Source organism: Leucopleurus acutus, assembly GCF_964270905.1.
Source record: "Leucopleurus acutus genome assembly, chromosome: 3".
Lineage (NCBI taxonomy): Eukaryota > Metazoa > Chordata > Mammalia > Artiodactyla > Delphinidae > Leucopleurus > Leucopleurus acutus.
The window spans coordinates 13,256,714-13,284,250 of record NC_139145.1 but is presented as its reverse complement, the minus strand read 5'-3'; the positions used below and the strand labels follow the sequence as shown (position 1 = coordinate 13,284,250).

The window sequence follows — 27,537 nt, the reverse complement described above, 5'->3', positions numbered from 1 at the left end:
TAGATAAATGGGCAGCATGATCCCAACACCACGCCCAGGGTGCGTTCATTCTCCTCACGTGAGGTGTGGGCCTGGTGACTATAGGAGGGGCAAGCCACCATCACCAGCAGGGAACAAGATGCTAGGCTTTTATGCAGTGCGATGCTGTCCTTCCCAGTCCACTCCCTGGTATGTGTGGGCAGAAGTGCCACCGCATGTGGGTACCAACGGGACACCCTGATGCCACCACAGGTGACACAGTGGGCACAAGTGTCCAAACAGTGCCCTAGCTATCAGGGGCTTCTTTTCTAGTTCTAATTCTCATCATGCTGTGCGACTGGCAAGAAGGGGCACCAGACTGTGAAAGGGAGGGACAATGGAGGTTCCTTCAGAAACTGACCTGGCAAAGGAGGCTGCAAGGTGTTTCCCCATTTCCCTCAACCTGAACTAGGAATGGGAATATTCTGAGAGCCAGTCCACAAAATGTTTCTTTTAACAAAGGCTTAGGCTTTTTTTACCTGTTGAAGCCGTCTGTTGTTCGGCAAAGGGGTCGCTCTGGAACGGGTCACCTGGATTTAGAGGAGAGAGGACCGTTCAGGTCTATGATAGAAATGACCTTGGCAGAGCAAAGTGGGGAAGCAGGGGCAGCCACTGACTAAGGCAGTTTGTCATGGCGAGGACAGCTAAGATAAAATGAAAAGTATTGTTGGCTGCTCAACACGGGCCTAAATCAAGGAAAGTGTAGGGCAAGGCTGAATTCACTCTCTCTTTCTACACAGTGCTTTACTCTCCTGTCTCACCCCCGCCCCTCCCCGTCACTTCCCAGGGCTCCAAGAACCTGGGACCCCGGAGCTGCCCCATCCTCAGCCGCATGGTACATCTGAGTTTCGGGAGCTGCCTGACTCATCTCTCAGAACTAAGGTGCTTCCACTCCAAATCTTAAACTGGAAAGGCACTCCCTCTGCCCTCTCCCTGCCCTGGCATTTTTCTCAGAAAAGTACAGATAGCCTTCTTGGAAATACTGTTTTGCTCTGCAAAAACTGAAGAAACTTAGGAAATCTTGTTTCTAGAATTCTTCTTATTCTTGACTCGTGTGTGGATCCGGATGAACTCACCACGTTAAGACCTTAGATGTTTATGTGGGGATCTGCTGTTTACTAGGTGGCTCCATAATCACCACTATGTCTGATTATCTTATCAATCCCGAGAGGTGGATGGGAACTGAAGCATGCAGAGTCTCAGGGCCAAGCAGGCCACCCTTGAACGTGGATGTCTCTTGGTGAGCCTGGAGCTCTTCCCACCCCCTCCCCTCAACACCATAGCTCTTTAGATAACCAGGTGGGGTGAAAAACTCAAGAGGCCCATTAGGCTCAAAGAATTTCTTTCCTCCTAACTGTTCTAGTCACTGGACAACCCTAGGGGGCACAAAACAGCCTTTCAATGATAAAGTGGGTGCCAAACGAGATACCTTTGAAGGGATCGGCTCCTTTAAATGGGTCAGATTTGAAGGGGTCTTCTGCCTGAAAAGGATCCGGATGCAATTCTTGGGTGTTGTTGCTAAATAACAAGGCTTTATTTTTGAAAGGATCGTCCTATAATTTTGTGAAGAGACAGGACAGGGATTTAATTATTTCAGATTTAAAGCAAAGTACAGAATTCTATACCTAACTGGTATATTTTCCCTGTAAATGATGTGACCCTAAAGAGAGTAATTTTTTTAAAAAACCATAGAAGATGGACTTTAGTTAATGATAACATGTCGACAATGGCTCATTAGTTATGATAAATGTACCATACAAGATGTTAATAATAGGAGAAGCTGGGTGTGGAGTACATGGGAACTCTCTGTACCATCTCTGCAACTTTTCTATAAGTCTTCTAAAATTAAAAAGTTTATTTAAAAATCATTGAGTGGAAGCAACCCAAGCGTCTACTGATGGATGAATGAATAAGCAAAATGTGGTATGTACATACAATGGAATACTATTCAGCCTTAAAAAGGAAATTCTGACACATGCAACACAGATGAACCCTGAACACATTATGCTAAGTGAAAGAAGCCAGTCACAAGAAGACAAATATTGTGTAATTCTACTTACATGAAGTCCCTAGAGACATCAAATTCATAGAGACAGAAAGCAGAATAGTGGGTGCCAGGGACTGGGGGAGGGGGGAGGGGGAGTTACTGTTTAATGGGTATGAAAAAGTTCTGGCGCTTAGTGGTACAATGTGAATAAACTTAACACTACTGAACTGTACAATGAAAAATGGTTAAGATGGTAAATTCTACGTTACGTGCCTTTTGCCACAATTAACACAAAAAAATCGAGTCAGAAAAAAAGTCATGTTTTTGGAAATGTCAGAAAGAAAATGTAACGAGCCACCGACGACTGCAGCCGGAGGCCTTGTCCAAAGGTGTGCCTCCCTCAAACACCTCCTCAGAGTGTGTTACCTACGTGGGCATTTTCAAAAGTGCTGTTTCCACACCAAGAAACATGCTGGCTATTTACATCCTGAGAGGAAATGAGTGCTTACGCAGTTAGAACTACTAGAGCATATGCAACACTTTGCATTTTTTTTTTAAAGTGCTTATTTCTAGAAACAAACAAGAATATTTAAATCAGAAGGGAAAAAAACTGGCTTTTGAAGAGCACGTCTTTATAGTGGAAAATGACCTGAAAGGGCTGGGGAGAGGCTTCACAGTACACATAGGGCCGGTGTACTTGGTTCAGAAATACTGAGATATTTTGGTTAATGAAGACACACCCTCAGTGAAAACATGAAGGTTTCACTATGATGTTAAAAAGCACAACATCCTCACTGAATCTGGCAAATGTGTCAGCATCCTCGGGGCTGGCAAACTCAGCCATTATTCCAACTGACCAAAACCAAATGATTAAAGAGCTGGGCTTCCGTGAAAATACAGGGCAATGACGTCAAAGGGGCCAAAGGAAGATTCCTGACGAGGCTCCTACCACCCTGGGCCAGTTGACTTCAGGGAGCAGGACGGATCTCAGAGGCACCAGGCTAACAGGAAGCCCAAGGCTTCGGAAGGACTGACCAACACCCCTGCCCTCTGATGAATACGGAACGATTTTCCTTACCTGAGAAAGATTATCTGGAGCCTCCAACCACAGGGTTTCCCAAGGTGGGGAAAATAAGCCAGTTCTTAGGCAAGTAAGTACCGATGTCTGCAAGAACTGTGTCTGATAGCAGGGCAAGGACTCAGTAAGGACGTCGTACTGCTAACTACTGTGACATGCCCGCGCCAGCAAGCACCCAATGGGGTTCTGAGACACAGATCAACGTGATGGAGAAGTCATAATCTAAGGAAGCCAGGAGGCCGGTGTGGAAGATAAACCTCTCGCACTGCAGCCCGGGGGAAGGAACGTATCTGTTCCAGAAGAACAGAGAGAGATGATGTATGAGGTGGATAAAGTAGTGAGTTGAGAATGACACCTTGGCCTCGGTGTGGGAGCTTCTGTTTAGGTTTTCATTAGCACTGATGTACAAATTGGTTGTGTTGTTTTGTTTTTGTTTTTATAATGTTTTCAATTGCCACTTGGAAGACTGACAAATAACAGTGGACAATGGCAGAGAAGAGACTGATCCTGGGGGGTCTGGCCCGAAATCCCCTGAGCGGAAAGTCAAGTCTGCAATCTCTCTCTCAGGAGCAACTGTTTGCCTAAGGCAGCAACCGCTCCCTCCCCTTCAAAGGAGAAGCCTAAGAAGACCCCGGCAGGATTCATGTGGTTAGGGTAACCACAGGTGGTTTGGATTCCATTTCACAGATCCAGAGCAGAAAACTAGATTTCCCCTGGTGCAGAGAGGCCGTAAACTCCACCATCCACTGACCTCCTGCCAATGAGCACGGAGCCGTCTGCCCGCTTGGGAGACGCAAGTGCAGCTGCCAAGCACGGGGTGAACGATCCCACCCGTGGCAGAGGGAGAACACCTCGAACAATGAGTTCTGGTCTTAATTACTGCACTTCTTGGGAAACAGACATGACAACTCTGAAAGGGCATCTAGGTGACATTCTGTGACGTTCCTTCCCTTTAGATGGGGGCTAGGCAGTGGTGTGCTGGTGAACCAGCGCTCTGGGGGAAAAAAAAAAAAAGCCCTGATTGTTAGCCTCTGCCAATTCCCATGGTGTAGCTACTCCCACCATGGTTGACGTCCAGTTACCAAAGGTTGAATAACAGCTTACAAAATTCCTATTTAATAATCGGCTCTGGAGAGTCAATAAAACTGGCTCCAGCACTCCAGGGGCTGGATGTGACAGACAAGCCCTTCTTTCATGATGAGTTCTCAGCGAGACTAAAGGCTGGGATGATTTATTACCTCTCTCTAGTAGACCGGTTGGCCGAGTGCTGACTCCAAGGACAAGAGGCCAGTATTCTCATCAGTGGATGACAGATAAGAAATAAATATGGCTTTAAGAATCCTGCTGTCTTGGACAAAGTAAAATCATGTGAGCCTAACGCTAAACTTAGTAACTTTAGTAAAACCGTCCAGACTTAGAAAGTTCTAGACGCACCTCTTTGGTTACACTTGTTCTCAAGAAACTAAACTCCTCACTTTCATCCCCTCAAAGAGAACTAAGAGAGGTCCCTCTCCTCCGGAGCAGTCCTGAAATGTCCAGGAGTAAACAAAAAGCCCTCTTCAAAGTGTTTATTAAGAAATGGAAACAAACCAAAAAGTGCTTTAAAAACTGTATTTGTACAACAAGATAAAAATAGTTTTTCTCTCAAACACTGGTTTTGAGTTTCTACGTAACATATGCGACGTCGACGTTTCAAGATGAACTGACTATCATGTAAACTGTGCCCGCTAATGAGATGAATAAAAATAAAGGTAAAAAAATCTGTGGGGGGCAGGAGAGGGGAGGGAAGTCCCATGCTGCTTTCAAACTGCCACTTCACTGTCAACTTTTTATCCAAGGAAACCAATCTTATCAAAGCCTGCGAGAGGGTTTAAAAGTGAGCTGTTCCATGAACTAAGACGGAACAGGGCAAGCCAAGAGCCGTGTGAGGGTACCAGTGACAGAGGGAAGAATCAGAGCAGGGCTAAGAAGCTGAAACGCACACTCTGAGACAGACAGCCAAGCAGGAAATTCTGCCTCACTCGGTTCGGGAAGAAGGAACGTTCACAGTCTCTATTTAGACGGTAAAGCTGACGAAGCTGACAACGGGCCCAGGAGCAGATATGGAATTCACTCGTTTACAATTCCCTGAGGAAAGGAATGTGTGAATGGTGGAGGGAGGCAGTGACGGCCAGAGACAGGAGACAGATGAGAACACCAACAGGTCTTCTGCAATCCGGGGGGAGGAGGCGTAAGCTTCCCCATAAATCCTTGGGACTGAGCACTTGGCTACTGAGAAAAGAAACATGTCAAGAAATGCATAGAAAGAGCCGAGTCTCACATGAAGAGAGACAGAGAGGCTGAATTATTACAAGGAGGGGAAGGAATCCATGAGGCAAACAGGGCCAGGAGCAAGAGCCTGGGAGAGAGAGATGGCAGTGCGGGGCGTGCGGTGAAAGGCTTTGGGAGCAGAGCACGACGAAACCACGGAGACCAACAGCATCCCACTGGCTCCCGCAACAGCACAGAGATGCACAAAGACACTCTCGTCAGCCAGAGTAAACTGCAAAACGGCACACACCAGGGCTCAGGGCTGCTACGGCCAACTCTGGCAGGAACAAAGGACAAAGTAACACTGCTGGATGTCAGCAGCCTGAGGGCCTGCAGAAACCTAAGAGGCCAACGGCCTCTCTCGGGCCTTCACCAGCACCCCCAGGGTCATGAGGTTTGAACCCAAGTGCCAAAGTCTCAAACGTACCCAAGATTTCAGGAGAGAGGCCAATTCGTAGGTGATACAGCAACACCCCAGGAGGGCTGTCATTGTTCTTGATCTTTACCTATACGTGTGATTTTCAAGGTGCTCCTTGTAGAAACACAGAAACACACACACACACACACACACACACACACATTCCTCCAAACTCCCAATTAGTAGGATGCAGGGTTTCACAACGTATGAGAGTTGATCCAATTTTGGTTAAGTTTGGGAAGTCCTCCAAATTTGGGTGATCAGCTCACGGAGATGGAGGTCTTTACAAACTGGTCTTAGAAAGGATTCAGGCCTACCCTTGGCTTTGTCCCAGACACCAGGATGGAGTGTGGCCCCGGACGCCAGGCTGCAGGGCTGGTGGGGACACGCAAAGCAGCAGCGAAAACAAGAAACACCCTGCACTTTAACAGAATCGAGGCTGGCAAGTGCTGGATCAAGCGGGCAGGGCCTTCTCTGATCCCAGTGTGGGGCCGGGACCTTTACATTTACATTTATTCAACCTTTACCATGGCTCCAAAACCGCCCCTCTCTGTCAGGGAGACGCCCTCGCTCAGCTCTGCTAAGTTGGTCAAACTGGCGCCGTGGGCCCCGTCGAGCACCTCGTCATACTGCTCCAGACTCCTCTGGGCTTCCTGGTGGCTTTCGTGCAGCTGGGAAAGCTTGCTTCTTGCCTGTACAATAAAGACATCGTCGGCATCAAGTAGGGTTTAGGAAAAAAGTATTAGGCAACACATTTTTTTCTCCTAACATCCAACCCCGGACGATTCACAATGGTAACTGAATTACCCATCTACGGAGTAGACAATCCCTGTTGCCATGTTTATGAGACGCGAGACCACTTGTAAACCAAGACGAGACCCTTCTGCCGCCCCAGGCGGTCCCTGAGAAAGGCAAGTGTTCAGACATTTGGTGACTCGGAAGGAAGTGGAATGGGACAAAATCCAGATGCACAATCTATTCAAAGTGATATTCAGCGGTCACTTTCCTTCGTGGTATTTTATTACCCCATTTGCTCCTCCTTGTTCCTGGAGGAGGCACGTGAGGCCAGGGGAAGGAAGGCAGTCTGTGACGTCAGACAGACCCCAGCTTTATCTTAACTGTCTCGTATGCACTGGTGATCTAACCTCTCTGTTTCCTCTTCTCCAAGATGGAGCCCTGGAAATGATGGGTAAAACCCCTCTTGCGGTGTCCGGCAGGGTGGGCCTTAATAAGCAGCAGCTATCATTTTTAATATCGTTATCATTATCACTAACATACATTTATGTCTTGGCACCTACCTATGTTTTATAAACTCCAAAGGCTGGGAGGGAAAAGACATAAGATAACCCTACAGGTATTAATTAACAAAAAAGCACAATATATGGCATTAAATCCCTGAGATTTGAGTTTGTGATCAACTTTTGCCAGTAAACTGGCAAAAAGAGCAAAGAGATCAAGTCAGTCAAAAGAAAGGAAGCACGAACACGCATTTAGATACTGCCAAGGTCTAACAAACATCACCCTCACTCTGTAGGTGGGACACTCGAGGGCGAGCAAGGAGGCCTCTGACCGTTACATACAGGGGAGCAGGAAAAGAGCTCTCCCTCTGCTGGTGGGCAGCGGCCACAGGCCTCAAGGCCTTCACCCCAGAGCGGGACAGGGAGGGGTACCTAGACAGGGGCCCATGTGGGGCGATGCTCCTGAGAGGATGGGGCCTCCTCGGTGTGCTGGTCTTCAAACTATCAATACATGGGGACAGACGGGTGCTGGAAGGTGTCTTGGACTCTGTCCCTCTTGCTTGTACAAGGACCAAGGCTGGGGAGAGCATGTCCTGAACCCAAGGCTCTCTCCAAATGAGTTAACTTAATGTCCTCACCCAGACCCCGCCCGCTCCACAAAAATGATGTGCACTCAGGCGGGGATGTGGAAGGCCGGTGAGGCAAAGCAGACACCACCAGGCCAAAGTCAACACGATGGTGGAACGCACGCTGGGGGGGTTCTCAGCACTTCACCTTCAGGCTGAATGAAGGCTTCCAAGAAGAAAGGGAGGTGGGTGAGAGCAAAGAAAACAACTACTGCGGCACAGACACCTGGGACCGTTGGTCGCACACCCCTCTGTGACTGCTTTGCTCGTGGCAGCCACCCAGCTTGGCAGGAGACCCCAGAAGCCCCCGGCCACAGCCAGTGGTGGCAGGCCCCGCCCCACCCCCTCGGAGATACCTGGTTGATTTCGTCTTGCGTGGATTTCAGAGACTTTATGATGGTTTCCAGTTGAACTTTCCCAGCCTGAATGCTCTGCTCCAGCTGCGTCTCCTCCTGCTGCAGTCGGTTCAGCTCAGATTTGGCCCGGTTCAGGTCGTCTTCCTGGGACTTGAGGTCGGATTCCTGGGACTGGATCTGAGTCTTCAGTGAGGAAATCTGAAAAGAGATGAAACATGACTTCGAGGAAGAATTCTGGCTCATGTTCTTGAAACAAGCTGACCCAGGGAAGAGGACACCAGCCTGAAAGCCCGATGCCTGGCTTCCTTTACATGGACCCCTCTCCACACCTGGGACAAGCATAGGCAATCTGTCTGTCCCCTGGGGCTGAATGTCCCCACAAGAGGCCTCAGACCAGGATGTAAGGGTTTTACAGTCTGCTGAAGCTGCAGCCTCCCTGGTTTGTAACAAGCAGCTAAGACACCAGGGGAGGGGAGACACGTGCCCACACCGTGCTGTGGGGCATGGGTCAGGGTGATGTGCACACACGGGTTCATGCTTATACATGTAACATGGTGGATGAGACTGAGGTCAGGCCACAAATGCTTGGACACTTTTCCACATGATACGTTCAACTACTCTATTAAACCAGTAGACATCTCAGCCTTGAGCTGAGACGGTCACGGTGAGCTCAGGGAAGTCTGTAAGAAGCCTCCTTCCCCTGCCGGGCTCAGCGGGGAGAGGGGGGGATGATGACTTACCATCTGGGTCTCATCCTGGCACTTCTGCCTGACGTCACTCAGCATGTCTCGGAGCTTGGCCTTTTGCTGATCCATTTCGTCCAGGCGGTCTTGGGCGTCCTGTTTCTGAGCTTCCAGCTCTTGCAAACTGCTTGTTTCCCGGTCTAAATCATTTTGCAATTCCTAGGGGAGGGTGGCATGAATTTACTCGAGACTTGTTCACATGGGGCACGTCCAAGCTAACACTGTCTCAGCCTGGGCTGGAGCCCCCAAGATGTCCTACAAAGCCGCACACTCCACAGGGAATACCATACACATCTCAGTGTGGTGGCCCCAGCTGAATCTCTCACTAAGTCCCTCAGCAAATACTTACTGATGGCCTAAGAGAGGCCAGGCACCAGGAGTGGGGCTGGGCTCCTGGCAAGAAGAGCTCTCCAGTGACATGTGGTCATCATTGGGGCGGGAAGGGCATCACCCAGACACGAACTGAGACAAACATGGGACAGCATGGGTCAGACTGTCAGTCAGAGTCACGGGGGCATGGGGAGACCATACTGATGCTGCACAGGTGGACAAGAGCTCAAGGAAGCACCACTTCGATGGACCCAAAGGACGAGCAGGTGGTAGCCAGGAAAAGAGCCAGGAATGTGAAGAGTGGACGGGGCCGCAGAGGACCCCAAAGAGAAAGGGGTGCCGTGCTCCAGCTGGATCAAAGGAAAGCGGGCTGAGGGCACCAGAGGCCGTGCCCCACAGGCCATGCCAAAGACGGCACTGGCTTCTGCAGCAGGAAGCCCCTGCAGACATCTAAAATGGGAGCAGGACATGATGATTCTCAGCTGCTAAAGCTCCTCCACGTGGGCCGTATCTAACGAGACGACCAGACTCGACTGTTAGACCTCTAGGGAAAGGATCCTAGAGGGGGATGGCGCAAGTGAAAACGTGCAATGTTTGTGATGGCAAGATCTGTCAACAATGCAAAATTCCACAGGCGGAGTTGGCTGGACTTGTAGCACAGCCCACCCTGAGGGACACTCCACCTTGTAACCGAGTTATAATGTGAAATGAACGAGGCATGCAGCAGAGCACACATGTGAGGCACAGTGGCATTTGTGCAATCAGGAAGGGGGGAATATGCACAGACGTCTCTCCTGACACACACACACATGACCTTCCTGGAAGGCCTCATGGGAGCTGATGGACTACACCTCTGCGGGTACAGGGGAGGGCAGGAGGCGTCCATTTTCAACCAGGCGAATGTCTTATGGGATGTCTTACCTACCTGTAAGATAGATAACTAAAGCAGGGATGGGATGGGAGGGGAGAGCATGGCCTATGGGGCTGACAGTGGGGAGGGGACTCAAGCTGGGGCCGAGGGAGAGGTGATGGCAGCCTGGGTGAGGTTGTGGCCGTGGGTATCAAAGGAAGGGGCGGACTTGAGGGGACTGTTGGGCGGTCAGGGAGGACAGGAGTGGTGAGGCCAATCCCCAGGGCTGGCCGGGGCTGCTGGTGGCTGACGTCATTTCAGAAGAAAACTCGAAGGAGGTGCAGGGTCTCCCTCTCCCTGCTTTGAGGACAAAAAAATCACGGCTCTCTCTCTCCTCTCTCAACAGCCAAAACACACCTCTGAGCTATTTTGGGGGGCTAGGTTCTCTGCTCCCCAGTCTCCTTGTCCCCGACCTTTAAGAACAGACCTCAAGTCCGACAAGTTTGGGAGAGCTAACAATGAATGTCTGATAGGAAGCTAATGGCAGAGTAGGGAATGTGGGTTTGCCACATCTGAGGGAAGGACAAGTGATGGGGAAGGGGGAGACGAAGGAGGAAGGAGGGTCAGGCCTACCGTAGCCATGGAAAAGCCCACGGGAAGATGACCTGCCAGCTTCTGGTTAGGAAGAGCGCTGGGGTCAAAGTGGGGGAGGTGTCTGAGCAAAGAGAAGACAGAAAAAACCCAGACAACCTACAGACTCAGAGCAATCCCCACTGGAACACCAGCCAGCTTCTGACAAGCAGATTCCAAAATTTATAAGGAAATGAAAGGGACCCAGAATAGCCAAAACAGTCTACGGCCACACCACGCGGAACGGGCCCGATCTCATCAGGAGAGCCAAAACAAGCTTGAAAAATACGAGGCTGGAGGACTCACACTTGCCGATTTCAAAACTTACTGCAAAGCAACAGTAATCAAGACAGTGTGACACTGGCATAAGGAAAGGCAGAAATCAATGGGATAGAACTGAGAGTTCAGAAATAAATCCACATGTCTACGACCAATGGATTTTTGAAAACGGTGCCAAGACCATTCAGTGGGGGCAAGATTAGTCTCTTCAAGAAATGGTTCTGGGACAACGGGCCCTCCACATGCAAAACAATGAAGTTGGACCCCTACTTCACACATTACGTAAAAATTCACTCAAAATGGATCAAAGACCTGAATGTAACAGCTAAAACTATAAAACTCTTAGAAGAAAATGTGTGGTAAATCTTTGTGACCTTGGATTTGGCAATGGGTTCTTGGATATGATACCAAAAGCAAAAGCAAAAAAACGGAATAAATAACTGGAAAATTTTAAACCTTTGTGCTTCAGGGAATTCCCTGGCAGTCCAGTGGTTAGGACTCCTCACTTTCTTTGCCGAGGGCCCGGGTACAACCATCAAGAAAGTGAAAAGACAACCCAAAGATGGGGACATAATATTTGCAAATCATTTATCTGATAAGGGAATTTATCTAGAAGATATAAAGAACTCTTACAACTCAACTATAAAAAGACAAATAACCCAATTTAAAAATGGGCAAAGGATCTGAATTAGCTTTTCTCCAGAGAAAATACACAAATGGCCAATAAGTACGTGAAAAGATGCTCATCAACATTAGGGACAGCATCAATGAGATACCACTCCACACCCACTAGGAAGGCTATAATAAAAAATGGAAAATATCAAGTGTTGGCGAGGATGTGGAGAAAGTGAGAATGAAAAATGGTACAGCCACTTTGAAAAACAGTCTGGCAATTCCTCGAAGGGTTAAACATACAGTTACCATGTGACCCGCAACTTCACTCTTAAATGTATATATATATACACACACACCTAAGAGAAGTGAAATCATATATCCACACAAAAACTTGCACATTAATATTCACAGTGGCATTACTTGCTATAGCTAAAAAGTAGAAAAACACAAACAACCATCAACTAATGAAGCAATGAATAAAACAGCCATACACGGAAGCATTATCCAGTCATAAAAAGGAATGAAGCACTGACACATGCAACAACATGAATGAACCTTGAAAACTACACTGAGTGAAAAGAGGCCAGACTCAAAAGGCCACATAGTATGTGATCCCATTGATATGAAATGTCCCAAACAGAAAAATCCAGAGAAAAGAATGTAGATTAGTGGTTGCCAAGGGCTGGGGAAGGACTGGGGATCGCTAATGGGTAGGGGGTTTCGTTTTGGAGTGATGAAAATGTTCTGCAATTGACTGTGGCGATGGCTGTACAACTCTGTGCATATGCTAAAAACCACTGAATTATACGCTTTAAATGGATGAATTGTATAGTATGTGAATTACATCTCAGTGAAGCTGTTGTTACAAAAACAAAATGCAACAGTAAACCAGGCAAAGATGCTGCAGGTTCTCACTAAGACAGTAGCCATGGAAATGGAGAGATCCCCAGGGCAGGAGGGGCAAGGGGAGGCCTGAGGGGGCTGAAGCTGAAGCTCCCACTGCTTAAAACCAAACATAAACTAACCTGAGGACCAAGGCCTGCTACTCGACGCTGGGCCCTGACCTGCAGCCTGTGCTGGCAGGCATGGCACATGATGTCCTGGCCAAACCCATCTGGGAAAAGGCAGCAGGAACCAAAATCAAACCTGGTTTTCACAGAGGAACTTTAAAATATATATAGTGTTCTGTCCCTGACCAAGGAGCTGCCATCACACGACAGCAGGGGCCTGGCCTCGTTGGAATACACGTGATGCTCCTGTGGGACAGGGGCTGGCCTGGCTGGAGCTGGGCCCCCTCCAGCTCTGAGGGGCCATCGGGGCCCACACGGACCCCAGCATCTCAAAGGCTGCTGGAGTGCGCTGTCAGAGCCCAGTAGCGAGGGTTTCGGGTGGCCTTGCTGAGCCTGCCACAGACCAGAGGGGAAAGCACCTCCAGGCATCACAGCGACCCAATGGCTTTCTTAGAATCGCCCAGGAGCAGGTGCCAGAGACCCGGTGACTGGTTTCCCTGGAGCCAAAGGACATCACAGCACCCAGATCCCCAGCTTTGGGAATGCAAACCAGAGCTCATGCAGAGTGACCCAGACACAACGGGAGGGAGAACTGCCCAGGGACCCACGTGGCCAGCCGGGCCAGGGCCAAGGTGAAAGGGAAGATGAGGCCAGCACCACCACACCAAACAGCTGAAAGGATGGGGGTGAGGTGATACGGGTGACAGGCAACTGTGTCTGAGGGGTCAGTTCTAGGACATGGGTGGAAATCAGAGGGCTGAGGTGAGAATAAAATGATAGGATGAACATACAAACACCCAGGAAAATAGAGTCATTTCACCTGTGGTCATATAAATGATGCAACTCATTTGACAAAAAAAACCAAACAAAACCAAAACACGATGATAGAGGCAGCCTGTTGCCTGCCTTCTGATCCAAAACATTCCAGGGGACCATGTAAGGCCCAACCCCTGATGCCAACGTGTACAGAGTGAGAAGCCAGGAAAGAAGAGCCTGGACACTGCACAGCGTGAACCAATGAGAGTCCCAAAGCATCCACCCTACCCCACCGGCAGACGGCAGCTACGACAGAGGACATTTCCCGCAGCCGGCGGGCAGGCACTGCATGCCATCTGTCCACTGGGTATCTCATGGAATCCTAGAGCCCCTTTGCGGACAGGCTCAGGGGAGGGGGAAAGAGGGCCGCCCAGCACCCCATGAGCCTGACTGAGTCAGGTGCTGCTTCCCCTGGCCTGGCGCAGGTCGCTGCCCTAGGAGGTGGCCCAGAAAGAACCAGCCACTCAGGCGGTGCACACGGCGGCCAGATGCTGCTCTTGGCGCTGATCCTCACTGCCAGGTGGGAAGACGGAGGCCGGGAGGCTGAGCCACCCACCCACAGTCCCCTGGCCGAGCCGTGGGGGCTGCAGCGCTGACTGCTCAGCCTCGCTCCTCCTTCCCTGGCTCTGAGCTCGGAGCACTCGAAGCCCCACGCAGAGACTGTCAGGCCCAGCGGCACAGCTCAGCCACGCTCTCAGAGCCCCACAGACAACTCGAGTCTCCTCACGACGGCAGAGCCGTCTCTATTCATTCAGACCTGAGACATCTCGGAACCGATGTCTCTTCAAGGGTGCAGCTCCCACGCACTGACCATTTCGCTTCTGGCACAGCCTCCCTCCGCCCAGACGACGAGTGAGTGCTGAGCACATGCCAGACCCCATGCTCCAGCCCACCGCCCAGGAGAGCAGACCACTCACTACCAACATCACGCGAGGCCTAGAGATGTTAAGTAACTTGCCCAAGGTCACACAGCTGCTAAGGAGAGCCAGGTTTGAGCCCCAGCAGTCAGACCCCCCAGTGTCGCTGTCACCACCACCCACAAGGAGACTCTCCAAGCAGGACTGTCCTTCAGGCTGAGTGAAAGAAACCAGACACAAAAAGCCGAATGTTGTATGATTCCCTTTATATGAAATGTCTGGAATGGACAAACCCATAGAGACAGAAAGTGGATTCGTGGCTGTCAGGGGCTGGGAGCGGGAATGGGGAGAGACGGCTAATGAGGACGGGGTCCCCTTTTGGGGTGATGGAGATGTTCTGGAACTAGACAGAGGTGGTCGTTAAGCAACACTGAACATGCTAAACACCACTGAACTGTATACTTTAGAACAGTAGATTTTACGTTATATGAATTGTACATCTCAATTTTTTAAAAATCCACTACTTATGGTATAAGAAACTAAAAATAAAATCACTTAGAAGCCCCCAAAAGCTCAAGTTTCCAATGAGTGCATCAGTGCCCCCCCTTTGCCCTGCTCCACCATCACTGCTGGGAACTCCCTGCACTGCGTGTGACACAAGGTTGATTCCTCCAAAACCAGCCATGTGCTTACCTGTACTTCATTGGTTTTCTGTCTGATTGCCTCTTCCTTTTCTCTAATGTCTTGTTCCAGTGAGTATTTCTCTCTGTGTGTTTAAAAATAGTTCAGGAAAGCACAGATAGGGTGAATGAGTTGACCGTTCCCCCAGTATCCCAACTTCTCAAGACCCAATCCCATCCATCCCACAGAAACCCACCCGGGCTGGCCCCACTCAGTGGGGGTCAGAAGTATAGGAACGCCCCCAGTGACCATCTGCCCTACCTGACCTCCTCCCCTACAAGTGTGGGTCGAACCTGTGGATGCCATGAGGCTTTGCCCCCAACATGGCCATGCAAGCCTTTTAAAGCAGAGAATGTCAAAGCAATGTCCAGGGTGAGAAGGGCTGGATGTGCCCCTGCTGACTTTGAAGATGGAGGGGTCACGAGAGAGCAGGCACCGGGCAACCTCTCAGAGCAGAATGAGCCCCTGGCCACACGGCACGGAAAGCAGACCTCAGACTCCCAGCTTGGAGCAACTCGATTCAGATCCCCACCTACTTGGACACCACCTTGAATTCGACCTTGTGAGGCCCTGAGCAAGAAGCCCAGTTAAGCCCATCTAGACTCCTGGTCTACAGAGCTGTGCACTAATAAATTTGTGCTGTTTTAAGCCATTCCATACACAGCAAGAGAAAAGGAATACATTCTCTAACTCCTACGCACACTCGCTCATGAATGGTGAGCAATAACTGCTCAGAAGACTGAGCACTGAAGACACAAGGACACACGGAGTGAGGCCCTGCCTTCACGGAGCTCACAGGCCAGTGAGAGAGACAGGCAACAAATCAACACACAAAGGCACACAACCTAAGTACCACGAAGGGAAATCCAATGGGATAAGGAAAGGGGGTGTGCAATGTCCTGCATACGATGACCAGGGAAGGACTCTGAGGACATGGCCTATGAAGAGAATATATGATGGAAAAACATTCTAGGCGATGGGAACAGGAAGGCGTAGCTCGGCTGGGGGAGCCATGGTGAGGTGTTTGGAGTGATGCAGAGTTGGGTGAGGAGTCCAGAGGGCTGGCAGCAAGACGCGGCAGTGAGGGTCTCTGGGCCCGGCAGCTGCCCCCAGCTACTCCCTCACAGGAGGCTGTGGCTGGCCGCTGTGCGCACCAGGGCTTGGTGGGGCCCTGCCTGCCTCCTCAGCTGCAAACAGCTCCCCCGGGGCAGCAACCAGCCTTGCTCTCCTCCTTAGAGACTGACTGTTTGTGCCCCCCACAAATTCATATGTTGAAACCCTAACCCCCCAATGTGATGGTTTCTGGAGGTGGGGCCTTTGGGAGATGCTTAGGTCATGAGGGTGGAGCCTGCAGGAATGGGATTAATGCCCTTACGAGAGACCCCAGAGACCTCCTTGCCCCTCCACCCTCTGAGAACATGGCGAGAAGACGCTGTCTATGAACCAGGAGATGGGCCCCATCAGACACTGGATCTGTCTGCACCTCTATCTCGACTTCCAGCCTCCACGATGGGGTTAAGTATGGGCCTGTTGTTCAAGCCCCCCAGTCTGTGAGAGTTTGTTACAGCAGCCTGAGGGGGCTGCCTCGGCATCAGAAACCTCATGTGGCCAACATACCCTGCCTCCCCTGCTGGAAACCCAGCCCTTGCTCGACAGTAAGGCCCCCTCTGGGACATTGGGCCAGACATGAAACCAAGAGTATCTGCATGTTCGTTTCCACAAGTCTAAGAACTACCTAACGATACAACGTGCTCTTTACATCCAACCCATTACGACTGAGTCACGTCAAGGGGACAGGCATGTTTCGCCACACCGCCAAGCAACAGGCCTGAAGGTCACTCTCAAAGCCACCCAGGCCTGGCTTCCTGCACACTCTTGCTCTGCACACGCTTGCCTCTTGCCTTCACAGGGAAACGCTCCAGGCTGCCAGAGGCTGCACAGCTGTGAAGAGGCAGCCCTGGCCTGACTGGGACACCACTGTCCCTTCCAAGACCCCAACCCTTGCATTACAGGGTCCCCTCCCTCCTCTACCTGCAGTCCTGATTAACAGGCCCGCCCAGGCTCTAAGACACTGGCCCTCCATCCTCACAGACCCTCTCAGCCTTGCCAGGCTGCACGTGCTGATTTCTGGTTTGGAAATACAGCCCCAGGGAGCAGATGACAGATGGGAGCCATCCTCTGGGCTGAGCATGAAGCAGAGGGTCTGGCTTCAGCAGGTGGCCAAGGCTGAGGCTTTGTGGCCAGCCAGCCAGCCACCTAACCAGTCTCACATGACATCTGACCTGCCTTTGCTTCTCAGGGCTCTGCTCCACTAAGGACACAAACTACACCACCCAAGGGGCATCCAGCTGTGAGTGGGATCCAGCTCGCTCTGGCAAAGTAATGTTTTCATTTTCGGTCAAGAAACAGTCTGTCTCCCGTGGAGGGCTGGGTGCCTTTGGCCCTTCTGCTCGTTGCACCCCGCCCCAGCCCTCCCCCAGAATTAATTGGTAAGAGGATGGTGTTCTGCAGAAGATCACAGGGGCATACAGGAAGTAGATGTATTCTTTTATGCCAGACTCTGAGAGTACAGACACCCCATCCAAAGCCCTTGTTTACAGGTGGGGAAACCAGGGCAGTGGGCGCTGGAGTGAAGACAGAAACCTGGACACAAGGCCTGAGACTCAGAGTTGACCTGTTGCTCCTAAGCAGCAGTGTCACTACCTGAGACTCAGTCAGTTTATATGTTCAGAAATTACAAGGCCTTCCTGAGGCGGGGGTGGGTGCCCTGCAGGCCGCCTAGCAACAATGTGTCTGAGACCCCACAGCCCACACCGGCTCCCACTGAGGATGTCAGTACTTGAGCTCATTAAGTCAATTCAGGAACTCAGGAGAATCTGTGTCCCTTCATTTTTGCTGAACAAACTCATGATGGTCAACTCGCCACATGGTTCACAAGCCTCTGCTACTTCCGATAACAACCTGGGACGTAGATTTGGTTGGATACTGAAGGGAAGGAGACGCTTTAACATACCTTTGTAACTGGGCGATCTCTTGACTGATATCATCAAGTTCCTTCACACCGGTAAACTCCCCCGATCCAAGAGAACTTGAACTGTCCTGCAACCAAATTCAGACAAAGAATTACAAATTGGCTAGCTGACCTCACCGCACAGCACGGGCTAGTAGGTCTTAGAATAAGGGATAAAATCATCTGTCTCCAGCCCCCAGCCTGGGAACCATCTGGGCAGCCCAGACACAACCCGAGTGGCCCTAGTGAAGGCTGGGCAGGCTGCCAGCGCCACCTGGTGGCGGGCTGAGGGAAGTGGCGCAAACACGATAGGGATGGGCCAGCGGCTACTCACCGGGATGGGAGTGCCTCTCTCTGAAGGTGGGACCATGTCCGGCGAGAGGACTTGAGGGGGGTCGATGCCTTTACTGACCTTCTGCTGAATGAAATACATAGCTAACGCGAATTGGTCTTTGCTTAACTTCCCCGTTTGCCTCGTATCGGCCAGGGCCCTGGGAGAAATGTGGGGATGCTAATTACACATCACAAACACCAGAATTGGTTCCAAGTACACGGAACCCACACTTCTAAAAAATGGACAACAAAAACGATAAAAACAATGGGCCACAGCTGCAGCTCCTTTTCTACTGAACATCCCCTTCCTGGGGAGCAGTCCCAGCCCCCCCACCAGAGTGTCAGGGCAGGAGGGGGCTCTTCTCCCAATTGGAGAACCGCCAAGCCCACCCCCACCACGGGCCGAGGAGCCGGTTCCTTGGGAAGCCCTGTTAGCAGCCAGGAGACATGCAGCTGGCTTCTGATGGTGTGCAGGCAGTGGATGCGATTCACATTCCTGTGCAAATGGAAGCTGGAGCCGAGTGCACACACTCAGACCCTCAGCTGGTTCCTGCAGCCTTAGGTTATCAGAATGGCCTGAGCCGCTGGTCTTCAATGGGGATGACAAGCAGCATTTGGGGTTGTCATCATGAGGGGACAGGGCCTGGAAAGCCAGGCATGGCTACACAGGGGTCAGTCCCTCGCTGCTAAGGTGACCCCGCCCTTGTGGCCTTCTGGTGTCCTGGCACATGGGCAAGGCAGTGTGGAAGCTCTGCCACACCCGTGGTCACCGAGAGCTGGCCGTACGGGAAGGGAAGCCTCACGCAGCCAGGACAAGGCCTCCACATCTGTGAAAAATGTCATCCCTTCACTCTGTCCACTCAACACGCAGTCTCCTTCCCACTGCATGTAGTTACTGAGAGAGTAGTGAAACCATGCCCTGATGCAGAGCAAAGAAGAGCCGGGAACGTGTAACAGACTCAGGCCCAAACGCTGTGAGTGAACAGGGCTGGTGGAGATCCCTGTAAATGTCTCTGTTCAAGACTGATTTTAAAATGTCTTTGTTCTTGTCACAGTTCAAGGGCGGGGTGTGATAATTTCGAACTGCAACTATTTCTCCTGATTCTGCTGGCAAGGGCTAGTCCTGCTTCACACCCAGCCCACTGCAGCTCTCGGGCTGCGGTCCCATCTCTCTGGCCCGTCCCTGCTCCCCGGTCTCTGAAGGAGCGGGGGCCCCCAGGCCCACGTGCAGGGGTACTCTGTCCGCGTCCACCCAGGGCAGCATGACTGTGCTTATTCTGACACCACGCTGAGTGGCACGGTGCCGGGCACTGCGGGGGACACGCCTACATCCTCGTTTTGTCCCTTCAATCCTTCCTGGCTTGTTATCTCCACTTTGGATATGCTCCCACACCCGGCCACCTGCAAACAAACCCAGCCTGTCCTTTCACTGTCCCAGTGGTTACTCTAGAGCTCACTCTTTCGTCCTTGCCTTTTTTTTCCCTGTATGCAACGCCTTCTGCGTGTTTTCTTTTTAATCCAAGCGTATTTGTGATTTCGTTGTGTCATTTACGTATTGTCATGTCATGTTATAAATTACTCTATGTTATGATCGGGGTATAATTTGAATTCCATGCACGTGCATTTCAGCGTGATAAAGGGGGCACTGGATCTGAAGGGCCTGATAGAGACTGCCCCTGACTCGTCACAAGTGGCCAGGCTTCCCACAGTCTTTTGCTAACTGACTAGGTGTCGTGTGCTTCTTGAGAAGGGACAGCCCGTTTTCTCCAGCAGGGCCTCACCTTGTAACGTGCCTATCTCTGAATTACTGTTAAGGATGGTTATTTCCCCAAGTCACAGTGAATTTCACAGCTCTATTTGGAGGGGTTCACCCCTCCAGAATTACATGGAAATTCTCTTCTTACAACTCCCAAGTGAAGCCCTCTAAAGTGGGAGGGCTTTCTCCCCTGAGAAAGCTAGGAAGCGACTTTCACCACTGGCTAGTTACAAAAGGAGCCATCCCGGTGCCATGAAGATCGCTCCACCGGCCGTGGAGGGAAGTGGGGGTGAAGACGGCTCCTCGACCAGCCCTGAGGTACAGACCAGTCTCACCCTCTCCCACCAGCCGTGTCACTGACCTTCACGGGGAAGGGCCTCTAGGAGAGATGGCCATAGCCCTGATGCCCAGGGTGGCCCTGCTGGAGCCTCTGGGGCCCTTACTGCACCCTCCCACCACAGGGGGGTGGGGCCGAGCATCTGCACCCTCACTGGCTGGGCTGAAGGCTGCAAAACCACTAGCAAGAACTTGCCCCAGAGCTCTCTGGAGGGACAAAACAGGAGACCTTCCTGCTGGAGGAGGGTGAACTGACATGCACGGAATACAGGGTACAGGTCTTTACACTCAGCCCTGACTACCGCTCCCTCCTGTCCTGCTCACCCGCTCCGGCCCTTCACACAGCACAAGTCTCACTCAACGTGTGAGCCACCCACAGCCGTTACTTTCACACAGCGAGACCCCCTGTACTTAGGAAGAGACATCCACCTATCTGCTCTTACCATATGTGTGCTAGAAGGTTCTGGGTGAGGCCCGAGTGCATGAAGATCTCCTTCACCTCCTGGCCGCTCACATAGCCGTCCAGGTCTAGGTCAGTCTTCAGAAATATCTCGTCAAATCGCATCTTGTCCGCCACTGGCACCACCCAGTTTACTGTTGGCTGAAAAGGTTTTTCAGAAGTTAATCCTCAAGCTTTTTATCACCTGCAAATACACACTATTGAAGTGCTTTCATGCTCATTTTAGTGGAAAACCCTCCACGAGCCAAGAGGGCAGACAGGATCCCTGTTCTTAAGAGCGGAAACTGAGGATCAGAGAGGTTAATGCTGACTCGGTCAGTCTTACCCAGTGGCCAGTCTGTACCTCTTTCCACCCCATCACAGTGCCCTGAAATCTTTGTACTGAGAGGGATGTAAAGACGCAGCAGGTCCTTCTACCAATAGCCCTTCCATCCCCACTGCCTGGGACACGAAGGAAAGCCTTCCACGATGGAAAGTGATCCCCTTCCAGGAGGGGGCTTCAAGTGTACCAGAGAGGACCCTCCTGACCACTCATTTTGGAAGGACTGTCTCCCGAGAACCGGCCCAGCACGGATGCCAGCGTTCCTGGCCTTCTGTCCTCCACCTGCAGACCTTCTTTGCAGCGGCAGGGGCATTCTCAACGCCCACAGTTCCAGGATTCTGTACTCCATCCTTCTTTGACCCTGACCCCACTCCCTGGGACACAGCAGACCCCCTGTGAGGTGTCAGTACACACAAGGCACTGACAGGCACTGAGTGAGGCTGATGTGAAAACTGCACCTGCATGACAGGCGGGCACTCAGGGCCCTGTGGTGCTGGTGGGGGAGCCCGGGCCTCTGAGGAGCACGCCCACCACCTGTGAGCGTCCCACATTCACGAGGACCCTGCTGTGGCAGACGAAGCTGAGAGCCCAGCGAGCTGCTTTGATTTCAGTGCATTGGGGCTCGGCCACCTCGTGCACCTGTGACCTCTTACACCACCTGCTCCAGTTCTACTTAAGAAAAGCAAACGCCAGGGTCCGCCAGGGCCAGAGCACCTCCAACTCAGAGGCATCCAGGCCCCTCGGGCACTTGGTGGCAGGCCTCTTCAATTGCTTATTCTGGGTGTGTCACCTCTGACCTTTGGGGCTCCCATCACAGCACGTTTCACAGCGTCTCTGCCCCTTTTTGTAGAGATGTTTCCTTTCATCTGCTTTTCTGACCAGGTCTCTCTTATCATCTAAATCAGTGGGATCCTGATGTGAGCACCAGGAATCCAGAAAGTAATTTTGGGAAGAAAGGGACAACACATTACCCAGGGTTTGGGGTAGGGAGTAGAATGATTTAGGACAGCAAGGATTTATCAAAAAAAAAAAAAAATCATCAGAATTTACGGACCAGATTCAAATTGCAAAGGCTCAGGCAGCGAGAACTGAGATAGCGTTTTACCTGCTGCATTACAGGAATTTTCTAAGCCACCTCAGGTCTGTCATTGAACAGTTCAGAGGAGACGTAAAGATGCACATAAAGGAGCTTTAATGAAGAGGCTTGCTGTCTTTAAGTCAAGAGCCTGGAATGAGCTCATACGCTGACACTGAGATGCCCACAGAAGAAGGAGCAATGGTCAGACAAGCTGAGCTGAGGCGGGATTGGTTTCTGGGTCCCATGGGCCCCAACAGATCATGCCTCTGGGATGATGAGGGTCCAGACATTCGTTGCGCAAACACAATGAGCTTGCTGCTCATTTCTGGGGGTCTCAGGGTATGTCAGCAGCAAGAATCCGATGCCTACTTAGCTAAAAATCCAACACTGAACAACCTCCCCCTTGGAGCTGGGTCTCCTGGAAAGGGCTGGGTTTAAGGTCAGCTTAGCAGCTGTAGGCTTCCAGTCAATGGGAACAGACCCTGGTGGCTGGAAGGGGCTTCCCCTCACATATGGCCACGAGAGCTGGACTGGGCGGCCCTCTGGGGGCCCCAGGTAGGGTGTTGTTGCCCTGGGGATGAGGAAAGTGGGGGAGGGGAAAGCATGGAACTTGTGGGTCCACAGAAATGCCTGTTCTCATGTCTGCAATTCCACCAGCTGCCCCTCTTCCAAGGGGACAAAGACACCCCCACCTGTGACCCCCAATAGCGGCCACTAGTACAAATGGTCTAGTCACGGGGGTCAGCAACATGCTCCTGGGATCTGGGGAGAGCTGCCAGATCACCAGGGGGTGGTATTATGAGGCTGGCTGGCCTGCACCCAACAACAACTTCAGCCCTGCCTGCTTCCTTGTCAGTAAAACATACTCCATCTAGCCTAACCTACGGTACTTAAGAGCTTTCGGCAAGAATTCTGCAGACTCAAGGTGTTGGGTCTTGAAACACAGCAGCTCATGTAGGTCTAAGTAGCTGGCCTCAGCCCCGCTTCTCCGACTCCATCTCACAATCCCCTGGCTAACCCTGCCTCAGCCTTTTTCCGGTTTCAAGGACACACGGAGCGTTTCCACTTGAGAGCCTTGCCATGCACTAGTCCTCAGATGGCTTATCATTCAGGTGTTAGCTCAGATGTCACCGCAGCAGCGGTAGCCTGCCAGCTGGCCCCACCCACGGGAGCACGCCCCCCCTCCTCACCCTGACACTTCCAGGCCAGGCCCTGCTCTGCTTTCTCATGACTGGTGGACCTTCCTTAGTTTACCAATTTGCTTATCGTCTGTCTCCCCACAGAGGGCAGGGGCCCATCGCACAGTCACTGCAGCACCCCCAGGAAGTGCCGGGCACGGCTGGTGAGCTGGCAAAGGTGCCCAGGCTGGGCCATCTGAGGCTGGGCTCCTTCACAGAGAGCCACATACAACTCACCAACCAGAGGCCACGCCTCTCCAACTGGCCAGAGTGGTGAGGGGAGTTGTGTTAGCCCCTATGACCAAGCCTCATCGACCCTTTCTGATCTCTTTTTTTTACTCTAGGATGTGATAAGCTCCTTGAAAATGAGCCTTGCAAGTCGAATATTTAACTTTAAAATTATGTCACTATCAAGAGAAATCACTGTCTTATTATGCCTTTCTCATTTTCATTTTTATCATATTCCAAACTTGCATGGGGTGCTGGCTGGCCTTCTTGTCACAACTCATTGCTTTGCCTTTGAAACCACAAATGAGGTAGAAAGTAAAGCATGATTCCACATGTAACTCACGTCCTTGCACGTTTTAGACAATCTCCAAGGTGCCCTTTTATAAAGAGCCCATTATGATGCTGCCTTTGCCAGAACAAGAAACGTCTTTTTTGACATATAAGATACTGTCACATGGAGAGCTGGAGCCCCCTCCTGTCTTCCTAACACGACATGGATACCTCCCTTAATTACCTGATTACTCAACATATTTTTAATGAGCATCAGAGTACCAGAGATTCTTCTAGATGCTGAGATTATAACCAAGAACGAACTCTGCTCTCATGAAGCTAATGGCGGGGGGTTGGGGGGGAACTGGACAGATGATACATAATTAACCGCATAACAGGCCAGCTGTGGGAAATCTAGAAGAGAGCAGGTAGAGGGTGGCTGGTCCAGGGTGTGGTCACACCAGGCTCCCCAGATGAGGTGCCCCGTGAGCAGAGGCTCACGACGCCAGGTGCCTCAGTATGCAATCTGGGGACACGCCCTCCCAGCAGAGGGTCTGCCCGAGGCAGGAGGGGCAGAGGGGTGAGTAGTGCTGGGGAAAGGAGGTATTTATGTGTAAGTGAATGAGAAACTTAATTCTGAATCCCTGTTGCTATGGTCTGAATGTTTGTGTCCCCCCCCCTCCCCTCAATTCATACGCTGGAAGTCCTAAGCCCCATTGTGATGGTATTAGGAAGTGGGGCGTTTGGGAGGTGATTAGGTCGTGAGGACAGAGCCCTCATGAATGGGATTAGTGCCCTTAAAAAAGGGACCCCAGAGAGCTTCCATGGCCCTTCCGCCATGTGAGGACCCAGCAAGAGGACGGCCACCTGTGAACCAGGAATTGCCCCACCAAACACCGAATCTGTCGGCACCTCGATCTTGGACTTCCAGCTTCCAGAACTGTGAGAAATAAATATCAGCTGTTTAGAAGCCACCCAGTCTACAGCATTGTCACAGCAGCCAGAGAGGACTAAGACACCTATTGTAAAGATTTAATTTAATCACAGACTTTACCCTTCTTGGGTCATGAACTACGTGCTGCTGAGAAACATCTTGCTGGCACTCTACACAGCAGTGCAAACAGCTGCTCGGAGACGTGGCCACGCATGCAGAGGGCACCGTACCTGTGTTTGCTTGATACTGTGCTTGGGAGACAGGCTTCCAGTGCTGTTCAGGCTGCTGACGCTGCCGTGGGAAGGCGTGGAGCGGAGGCTGTCTTTCGGCGGGGGGCTGGCAGGCAGGACAGGCACAGCTCCCGGGAACACCGTCTTCTTCCTCTTGGATGGTGGGATGAGGGATGGGGGCAGGGCAGAGGGCACAGGCTCCTTCTCGAGGGCTCGGTACACCAAGTGCATGGCCTGTGAGCACAAAACAGAACGGCGTTCAGGTGGCGAGGCCCAGGGCCAGGGTGGGCAGAGGGCAGCTCTTTCAGGGGCTGCAGTGATGTGATGAAGACTGCTCTTTTTGAGGTTGCTTCCAAATGGAACACAGTAAAAATAAACCTTTCTGATGAGCTACACTGCCAATGCATAATTTTCTAAGACATATGTTTAATCACGAGAGACTGAAATGACTACAAAAGGAATACAATCATGCCAGACTCCACACATGTCCCTTCGCCACACAGCAAGGCCACTGTCTCCAGGTCTGACGACTTTCAAAGTAATGGAACATGGAAGTCTACAGACTCACCATGATAGTACACCTTAAACCTATATAGTGCTGTCTGTCAATTACATCTCAAGAAAACTGGAAGGGGAAAAAAAGGCACACCATGAGAGCTGCATGTACTTCAAGATACTCAGGAGACACAAAACTACCCAAAAGGGCGTGTGTGCTGAGGATGGACAGGTGGCTCTCCTGCTCGAGGTAGGCAGGGGAAAATAAACTTTGTCTAAAACAAGGATTGAAAATTCTATTTTAAAAAGTAACAAAACAAAACCAAAATGACAACCTCCCCCCCCACTTCAAACTAGTCTTTAAGTTGCTACCAGCAGATCATTAACACAGGTAAAAATTTACAGTCACTTAAAAACTGTACTAAATGCCAAACTCAGCTAGTGATGAAAAGAAACACAAAATGACACAACTCTAAGACCCACTTATAAAAGAATATAAATCTTGGCTGAAATGATGAGAAATGATAAAAACAAAAGTAGAAATTCAGGGCTCATGAGGCTATGAGGAGAGAGGCGTGCTCCTGGGTTCACTCCAGGCCAATCACCCCTTCCTGGAGACCACCCCAAAGGCAGTTCAATGATACTAACTAACACCTGAAGTCAAATGCCATCAAAAGAAATATAAAAACAAATAATGAGGGGCTTGGGGGAGGGGGGAGGGGGAGTTAGTGTTTCATGGGGACGGAGGTTTAGTTTTGCAAGGTAAAAAGAGTTCTGGGGATGGATGGTGGTGATGGTTGCACAACCATGTCAATGTATTAATACCACTGAACCGTACACTTAAAAATGGTTATGATGGGACTTCCCCGGTGGTCCAGTGGTTAAGACTCCATGCTCCCAATGCAGGGGGCCGGGGTTCAATCCCTGGTCAGGGAATTAGATCCCACATGCCGCAACTAAAAGGATCCCACAGGACACAACGAAGATCCCACACGCGGCAATGAAGATCCCACGTGCCGCAACTAAGACCAGGCACAGCCAAATAAATAAATAAATATTTTAAAAACTAACTAAATAAAAATGGTTATGATGGTAAATTTTGTTATGCGGTAAATTTTGTTATGCGTATTTTACCACAATAAAAAAAATAATAATGGACAGCTAGTGAAAAGAACAGGATGATGGAGAAACATGGAAAATGCTCAAAGTAAAAAAAGGCAAAACAGAGTCGATGTGTGGGGGAAAAAAACACAACTGAGTACTATGGGGTGTAAGGGATTATGAGTGGAATTGTAAGAGAAATTTATAATTTCCTTGGCAAGTGGTTTAAATTTAACCTAGAAGTTTAAAATCTCAAAGCCTTTACAGCATAGTATAGTAAGATAATAACAAGCTTTCATTCATTTGTATGTTGTAAAATCACATTTTAAAGACATTAAAAACTCCTAAAACAGAAGATGTACCTTAGGGATACGGATATAGTTCATCGTTTTCTATGACTTAGGAATTCCCAGCTTTTTTTTTTTCTGCTTGAACTTAATTACTGTTTATTAGAGCATTGTCCTTATCTACAAGGGGCTACTTTATTCTACTTTGAGATTTAACGGAATGAGATGAGCGAATAAATCTCATGAACGGGAGAGAAAGATCAAAGATGTGAGTAAGGAGAGGGGAAGGGAGAAAGAAAAAGAGGGACAGAATGACATGGGCCCAGGGTGGGGAGGTGAGAGCCAGGCAAAGTCAGTGCAGCAGGCAGCTGGGAGAGGTGAATGGTGAGCTATGGGGGTGTGGAGGGAGGGCAGCTGAATGGGAAGGCAGCCCATAGGACACAAGAGCCCCAGTCCTCACATAGATCTAGCACTGCTGCTAAAAGGAGAAGAGGGTGGGAGTGTCAGGGCTCTGGCATGAACAGAAGCAGACGTGGAAGTAGATGGCAGGCTGCTAGGGCACCTGGTGGGCATGTCTACACATACGCCTACTTCCCAGCTCTGTCTGCTGAGAAGGCCTGGAAGCAGTGGCATCGCAGGGGCACTGAGCACCCCAGTGCCCAGATCCTGGTTTCTAA

At 50.7% G+C, this 27,537-nt stretch overlaps 1 protein-coding gene across 1 annotated transcript in view; it reads right to left on the bottom strand.

The window, feature by feature from the left end:
* EPS15L1 (epidermal growth factor receptor pathway substrate 15 like 1) overlaps positions 1 to 27,537 on the bottom strand; it is a 100,857-nt gene that overhangs the window by 34,329 nt on the left and 38,991 nt on the right. The window contains exons 9-18 of the mRNA XM_082836644.1: positions 24,978 to 25,211; positions 20,721 to 20,878; positions 18,187 to 18,343; positions 17,856 to 17,941; positions 14,855 to 14,927; positions 8,772 to 8,933; positions 8,032 to 8,229; positions 6,339 to 6,503; positions 1,448 to 1,571; positions 498 to 548 (exon numbers count right to left, since the gene is read on the bottom strand). Coding sequence (XP_082692770.1) covers positions 498 to 548; positions 1,448 to 1,571; positions 6,339 to 6,503; positions 8,032 to 8,229; positions 8,772 to 8,933; positions 14,855 to 14,927; positions 17,856 to 17,941; positions 18,187 to 18,343; positions 20,721 to 20,878; positions 24,978 to 25,211 — 1,408 coding nt within the window. The remainder of the gene's footprint in view (positions 1 to 497; positions 549 to 1,447; positions 1,572 to 6,338; positions 6,504 to 8,031; positions 8,230 to 8,771; positions 8,934 to 14,854; positions 14,928 to 17,855; positions 17,942 to 18,186; positions 18,344 to 20,720; positions 20,879 to 24,977; positions 25,212 to 27,537) is intronic.